The sequence below is a fragment of the Anarrhichthys ocellatus genome, unplaced genomic scaffold (genome assembly GCF_004355925.1).
Source record: "Anarrhichthys ocellatus isolate YVR2014 unplaced genomic scaffold, GSC_Weel_1.0 scaffold1287, whole genome shotgun sequence".
In the NCBI taxonomy this organism is placed as follows: Eukaryota; Metazoa; Chordata; class Actinopteri; order Perciformes; family Anarhichadidae; genus Anarrhichthys; species Anarrhichthys ocellatus.
Genome location: NW_022281261.1, coordinates 1 through 8382, shown reverse-complemented (window position 1 = coordinate 8382; position 8382 = coordinate 1). Strand labels below are relative to the sequence as shown.

Sequence of the window (8382 nt, the reverse complement as noted above, 5' to 3'; positions counted from 1 at the left end):
AATAACAATATTGTATTTCAAAAGTCAATTCTGAGCACAGACATATATATTGAACAACCCATATAAAAGCTTTAATGTATGCAGTTTATAATGCTTTTATGTGGCAGATCCTTAATGTGTTTACTCTCTATAAAAGTAATGTTCTTATCCGGTTAGAAAGCCCACATTAAAAAATGTGTTATTAGACACTTCTATTTTTGTGCTCACTTAATAAAATCCCCATTATTACCTTCCAGTAAAACATACACCTCAGCAGAACATGGACTCCTTGAGTGGAAGTGTGAGGTGATGGAGAACAGAAGTGTTGTAAAATAGAAACACTTTGTGTAAATCTGTGAAGTCATCCTACAAGCTTTTCATTCTGCTTTCACAAAACAAGACTGGAATGAAAAGAAGATAAAGAAGTTTTTCTGAGGGTTGCTTGTGCTACAATCTTGTCATTTTTGAGCAGTATTTCCGTCTTTTTTTATTACTTTTTTATGTATTTTCAATTCCTGGTTGCTGTCTGTAAGGATTCACCCTCTCTCTGACCGAAAGCTTGGTTTGATCTTTAAATACTTACACTGGCATGAAGTGTGAAGAAACTTTTGGGCCTTCTTGCACTTTACTGTGTCCTAAATGAAATTCTCAAACTCACCGTTTAATGAAACACTTGTGTCCTCTCCTGCCTCCACAGTGAGACGTCAGAACATGAAAGTCCGCATCAACGCCACAGGCGACACCATCGTGATGAAGTTTTTGAGTCCCAACGCTGACACCAAGCTCGAGGGTTACATCCTGGGCTACGGCAGCAGCATGTTCTCCAAACAGTTCATTCGGCTGCCTGAGAACGGACAGCCGTATGAGACTGAGTTTGGTAAGAAAGGCTGGTGATATGTGTGTGTTTCCACCTTGAGATGAGGAACAGCCTGCTATGATGCAAATGTGAATCGCATTTTGACCTCTTAATTCATGGAGAGAGCTGAGAGAATAACCTCTATGTATCTTCTGTGTTTAGATGCTGAGCCCAAGTACCTTATCGCCATTCAGCCCATCCCATCCAATGAGGTGAAAAAGCAGTGCAAAGGTAATTCTACCGCAATAATATCATAGGAATTGATTATTATCAAGGTGACATGGTAAAAGTGAGCATTGAGGGTGGACGTGAAGGTTAAAGTAAAATGTGCATTTTTTTCTCAGGTAAAGTGGAACTGCAGAAGCCTCTTCACCTGGTCATTGGGTCAGTAACGCCCACCTCAGTGATACTGTCTTGGGGGACCCTGCTGAAAACTCCCTATGAAGGCAACGTCATGAATGACTGTCTTGATGATGGGTGAGCTTACACACTAACACACATTTTCAAGAACTTAATTTTCATGCCACAGAGCAGGGAAACAAAACAGGACGTTACCATGGATTCAATTAGCTTGTTTGCTGTATGATACAACTTCAGCCCCTGTATTTGTTTGCATTTGGGGAATTTGCCTCCACTAAAAGAATGCAAAATTAGCTATTGACATTTCCTGTTTGCAATGTATCCATGTATGGACAGACATCTGTCACAGTATTACTTCAATACTGAAGAAAATGCGGTGATTCTCAGGCAAGTTCTGGAGTACGGAATATGATTTCTATGATTTCTAAACAGATTTATGGATGTTTTTTTTTTGCGACATGCATCGGATGACATTAGATTATGATATCCTCAGGAAGTGTAACTGGATGTAAAAATATGTATGTCATGTCTGTTCAGAAGAGTTATGACTCAGAGGAAGAGGATTTGGACGCAGTTGTTTTTGCTTCAATCTGGGCGCTGAGGGTTTTTAAGTACCTAAATTGTCTTCTCAAGACAGAGTTAGCGGATTGTAATTGGTTCCAGGGTTGCCAGGTCTGTGTAACAAAACCACCCCAATGGTTAATCAAAACCAGCCCGATAGCAGAACTCAAACCATATACACATACTTTAAAGTCTAACAGCATTGCTGCATTGTAATATCTACAAAGTAACACCGTAAATGTTCAGTTTGCCAGCATGACATTCAGTTTTCCCTGAACAGTTATTTCAACTATGTATGTGGATGTCGGCTTATGACGTGGTCCATGTGTGTGCATGCTGATCTGTATTCAGTTTGGTAGGATTTGGGTATGTATTCATAATTGTATTTGCTTGCAAAATAGGTCTGCCCAACCAATGGACAGAAAATGCAACCCGTGTCAATACTTCGAAAGTAGCCCAATAGGACCTGGCAACACTGAATGTTTCTGTGTCTTATGCTTTTTAATGATCCGAATACTTCTTTCACCACTGCCGAGCATGAATTGAAACCCTCTACTGCCACGGAGCAAAGATAGAGAGGCCGATGGTACAGATGCAAAGGTGTACTGAAAAAAAGAGAATCACACTAATGCATGGAGATTCAGTTTTCAGCCTTTTCATGTGATGTATTGTAGTTTAGGTAAGCATAGAAAAAGATAACTGTCCTCTTTCTACACACACACACACACAAACACACAGGTATTTGTTGCAGAGACTCTGGTATAACTGCATAAACAGTAAATTATTCCCTGAAGTCTCTCAAGTAACTGACCAGTGGATCCAAGACAGGTGTTTAAGAGTCCACCCACACATCATGTGAACACAATTTTCCTCCTATCAAATATATTAAAAAAGCTGTTTTGGAAGCGTTTGATAGAACAGATCTTACTCTGCTTTTTGGAACAAATCTCTTCTTGGTTTTATGTCTAATATTAGTTTCATATGTGTCTTCTGAATGAAAGGATAGAAGCATGCATCGGCCCTTCTGTAGAGTAGCAATTTTCTGTCACAGCATCAAAACATTGAATCCTGACTGTGCAGTTCATGCAGGAATGTACAGTGTTAAACTGCATTGGAAAATACATTTTTCTTGAAACGAGCCTAAACTAAGATCAAACCCCTGCAGTTATTAGAACATCGTCAGCATTGAATAAGACAAGACAATGAGATTTTATGGTATCTGAATGTACTAAGCAGTTCGACTCTGACATTTGTACTTCTAGATTTTCTTTCATCAGGATGTCGTGGTTATATATGATTTCCTGATTTAACTTTGTGTTCTGTTTTTGCTCCGTCTTCCGCTCAGACACTACACGGTGCGTTATCGTGAGAGGAGCAGGAAGTGGAACTACCAAACCTGCCCAACTAGCGATACGGTCATTGACAACCTGAGGCCCAATGCAGTCTATGAGTTTGGTGTTCAGCCCAACTCTAAGGATGGCACTGGAGTGTGGAGCAGGCCGGTCATCCACAACATCAGCTCAGGGGGCGTAGACGGTATGTGTGATGTCAGCATTTCACAGGATATTGTCCCTCTCACTCCAGCAGTGCTGCAGATGTTGCAAATAGACAACAAACAAGTACCTTTAAAAGTGAATCAACAAAGATCCATGTAGTGTTAGTAATGTCAGTCATAATGACATATATAGGTTTAAATAGGTAGCTCCATAGGTATGTATAAATCTGTGCAATCACTCATTTAGAGCTCATTTGCTAATTTGGCAGTGTTTTCTACATAATGGCAGCAGGAGATACTAACCAGTCAAAACTATATTGTGCTTAACATTCAAGCCACTTCTGAGGAACTCTCTCGTGATTCTTGATTCTTCCAAGATGAAAGGCATCTTGAGGAAAGCGTTTGGTTGTGAAATGTGGTTTTGCTCATTTTCTTTGAGTTCCACTGCGCTGATACCTTTACTGATTTTTATCTTGTGTCATATTTCTAGAGAAAGCCATCAGGAAAATCTTTAAGCGTCCCGTCAACCCTGTGGTATGTACTGGACACACTTAATTCCTTATCCAAGTTTAACCTAAGCAGCAGAACTAATATGAATCTGTTTGCGGTATATTTTCTCGTATTGTATAAATAGGTGAAATGAAATCAGTGTGAGAGTAAGCTAATGAGACTTCACAGGTACACCTCTTCTCCTCAAAATAAATATATTTGGGAACAGGGTGTTTATCTGGAACAGGCAAAATGCTTAAGAGTCCATGATGTGCACTTCTGTGAGCTTATGCTATTCTCAGGCTTGTTTGCCTCATTAGTTTTCCATCCAACTGCTGAATGGAAACAGCACCAGTGCAGCCAGGACCAGCCATGCCAAGAGAGCAGTCTGTAGCTAGCAAACTTCTGCAGAGGAATAAAGCAGAGAGATAAAGGAGACGAGAAGACAAGACAGAAGAGGAAGGGTAACAATGTGGAAATGAGTTGAGACGAGTAAGATACCACTGATTTACTGACAGTGGAGGGATAATGTGCCATGCTCCTGGCTCCGCACTCGTAAAACATCACAGCTGTTGAGAATCAGCCACGACACTTGACCTACCAGAGGGAAACGTCTATAACAGGCTTGTCAGCAGGACTTTACCAATTTGACATGGAGTAGAAAGCCTGAGACTTAATAGAACACAGACATAGAGATGGCATTGAGTTCAATGCTAACCCTTTGACTTGTTGTGATCATTACAAAGACTAATGACCAATTCTTCCCCTTGTCTTTCTGTCTTTCACCCTTCAGAAACCTTTAACGCCAGGTCCACACTCCTTCCCTTTTTCTCCACGCCATGGTAAGCCAATAGACACATGCTGCTTTTGGTCAAACCCACTAATCCTGTTTTTATAGAGCAGCAGAATGTTTATAAAATACTATGATTCTCACTGATCCCTGCTTTAACACTCAGCACTTGAAGAATTTTAACTTGAACTTTTGATTGATCGCTTTTTTTCAGACAGGACCTCACGCCAACTGTGTGTCCATGATGATGGGTTTAGCAAAAAATGCCAATAAACTCAACCCAGTCTACCACAAATTATGTTCCTTTTTAGTTTTCATTAATGAGTCAACCTGCATTGCCGACCTTTAAATGTGGCTCTAATCAATATTGTTTATTTAAGAAAAAACCTAATTACTATGTGTAGTGTGAAATAAGATTTTTTGTGATCATTATCAACTGTGGTTTGAGCATCTATCATCTGAGAATTTCAACATTTAGGCACACAACTTAAACTGTTTTGATTTTCTCTCACTGTTCATGTCAGTGTCATTTTCGACCACAGCAGGAAGCTGTTTTCCGCAACAACAACAAAAAGCTCAGAAACCCGCTGTACACTGCTTGTACAGCACCAAACAGCAGACTCATAAAGTTAACGTCTATCTCGTGAACATAGTATTTAGCAGCTAAGGAGTCAGATATTTCCCTCAGTAGTTGGAGAAGGCCAACAAACAGAGCTTAAATGAGAATGAATAGTATTTGAATAGGTGCATGAACATAATTCCTCTACACAACTCTTTTTTTTCCCCAGGATTATATGAGGACATCTTATGTGTGACACCTTGACTTAAATCTCTTCTCCCATGTCAGTTTTCCATAACAGGACCCAGGGCAAGCTACCTCTTTTGCGGAACATAGCCCCAAAGACAACTCTTGGTAATTACTTTTCTGACCTAAAGCTCAGAGTTCAGAGGTCAGAAAAACACTCTTGACCTTATGTCTGACCATTCTACATGTCTTCTCCCTCACTATCCTGCTCATTGTTTATTGCACATACACCATTTTTTTTTGAACATTCTGCAGGACATACATTATTAACTTTTCTCCCAGGTCTACTAATGAACACTATATTTCTCAGCTCCCACCACAACTACACAGGAATCTCTGTCGACCCCGGGACCCACACTGCCTGTGGCCACCAAACAGCCAATCGGTAAACAGTGAATCATGGTTCATTTTTAAAACAGCTGTATGGCTCTCATTCAGGCTGTGTGCAGTCATAGTTTTGGCAGACTGTAATTGAATAGGCGATAAATGCTTTACAGTGCCCTTTGTAATTAGCTGCATGATTAAGAATAGCATGTTCTGATTGAGTGCAGTGGCGAGAACCTCCTTCTGCAAACCACTGTGTCAGCCTCGGCTGCATGATATTTTAGCAAAGCAACATAGCTTGCAGGGATTCTTAATGATTTCTAGGTTCTGTTGTTAATGCAAAGTTGTTTTTAAAGTTACTGATTTGCAAAATATAATCTACAGAACTTTATCCAAGAACTGTGTAAGGTGCCAGCTCATTCGTCAGGAAAAAATTGTCCATTACTGCAAACCATGGATACGTTGAATGTTGGCGTTTTTGCATTCGTCAAAGGAAGTGACGAAGTACGAGCGACGCGTAGAGCAAGTGACAGAGCGAGTGACAGAGCGAAAGTTACATTGTAAGATATCGAATATAATAAGCAAGAAATTTTGGCAATCGGGCAGGCGTGAAGGGTGGTGGATGGGTCAAACAAACACGACCTTCACCCAGATCGTTGTTCCTGTCGACTTTAAACCAAATATAAACATTGACTTTACATTTGTTACGCTATGATGCTACCCCTGTTACGTAACATTACATAAGAAAGTCTGGTAAGAGCATTTATTTATTTACGCTTTATGTTGTTACTGTTGTCACGTTGTTATGTTAATACAAACTATGATCTTTCTATAACCTTAACCAAGTAGTTGTTGTAACAAATTGTTTCACAATGAAATTGTTACACATGAAACCTTAATTATAAAATGTTTTTTTTGGTTCATAAATGTCGACATTCAACACATGCCGTGGTTTGCAGAAGCGTTCAATGTTAACATTTTTGTCTTGCGACTGGGTTGTTGGTCAAACAGTCAAACAAGTCATTTAAAATCAGTCCTTTCTAAAACATACAGACTGTAATTCTTGTCTGTTTCTCTCTTCTTTGGCATTTGTAAATCCATAATTATCAACTCAACGTCGCATCAGCTCATTATATTATATAAATTAATATGTTGTGCTGTATTTACAGTATGATTATTCATCACCATTTTTGCTGGTTACAAACCTGAGGCTTTTGCTTTCAATGCAGGGCAGGGGATGTGAAGTCTGCATGATTGAACTGCATGCACCAGACATTCCTCTCTCCAGCAGGAATAGCCTACTTTTCATCTTCTACTTCTCTTATATTACCCTGTCCTTCTGTGTTCCCTTCTCCGGCATTTATCTTTAATTATATTTGCAGGTAAATGTATTTTTAGTAAATTGAAGGTTTTGTCATACAAATGCTATGTCACAAATTTGGGCCTGGATGTATCCAACAACCAACCTGGATGCATCCAACAACCAATTAGACCTGTTCAATTTCAAAGGCTCCTTCAAATGTAGCCTGGATTTGAAGGATGCAACTGTAGCATTATTTGCAACCCTCATTATCTCACAAATTATTTTGCACCAGTCAGTTATAGCTTTCATAGGTTGATTTGGAGGATCCAGTTCCTGTTGAGACACAGATACAGTTTACATTTCTTTTGATATACAGGAGGCAATTCAAGGAAATAATCATTTGGTCAATGTTCCCTGTGTTTGGTTGGTTGGCTAATTCCACTGAATTGACCAACAACCCCCATAAACACAGGTATTTTAAAGCTTTAATTGTCATAAAGTTGAGATGCAGCACTAAATGTTGCAAATGTCATGTTATCTATTGGTTTCTTTGCCTTCCTGCTGATTTTTTCCCCTCTCTCTATTTTCTGACTTCCCTTGACATCTGATAAGATTGAACATTTCATTTAGAATGGCTCATCAAAATCCCACAGCAAGCAATGAGTCAGCAACTAATATACCCTCATGTGACATAGGCTCTTGGAGGCACAGCCAATGGATTTGGATAGCTGTCGCTCACAGGCGTCCTAGCCCTGGTAGCTTAGTCTGTCTGTAGTAACACCGCTGTTACATTTCAAATACCTCCATATGGTCTGTCTGCCTTTGAAATTGGACCCACTCATATCAGACATGAGCCAGGTAGAAGTTATTATGTAACCTTTGCTTTAGCTCTGTGAATTCTTAGGCCAGTAGCTGTACATCTGCTAATCTAAACTTCAGCTGATCCCTGACTGCCTTTATGTCCGTATTTCATCATTTTCTAGACAATAAAATAACATATTTTAATATTTAATTTAGTGAAAGAATATTATATTTTAAAATTGTATTTTCCAGAACAGTATGGAGGCTTCATGGCTATATTTTCTCTCTCATACAACCCAGGAGGAGGATACCTCGCTACATCTGTGTTTCCTCCTTTAATAGAGGTCACGTTAGCTCCCAAGTCCCGTCTTCCACTACAAATTACAGCCACCATTGCATCTGTGCCAGTTCCTCAGCAAAATGTAAAGGAACATGGAGAGCATCCACTGAGTCAACGACGACAAAAGCCCCCGTCCCAACCTCATGCACAACCTCGGCCACCACCACAACCTAATTCCCAAACTCAAAAACCTCAACTGAAGCCATGGGTGAATGCTCCCCCTCAACCACAACCTCAACCAAAACCCCTTCTCCAGACCCATCCACAACCCCAACCAAC

General features: G+C 39.9%; 1 protein-coding gene across 1 annotated transcript; it reads left to right on the top strand.

Moving 5' to 3' along the window:
• Nucleotides 1–651: 651 nt before the first annotated feature.
• On the top strand, nt 652–8377 carry LOC116377467 (target of Nesh-SH3-like; the record flags this gene model as incomplete). Its single annotated transcript, XM_031839111.1, has 9 exons — nt 652–856; nt 998–1066; nt 1180–1312; nt 3102–3292; nt 3742–3785; nt 4534–4582; nt 5378–5443; nt 5646–5720; nt 8064–8377. Coding segments are annotated over exons 1-9 (1107 nt in total), but the record flags the coding sequence as incomplete, so codon positions are not given.
• Between the last annotated feature and the right edge of the window lie 5 nt (nt 8378–8382).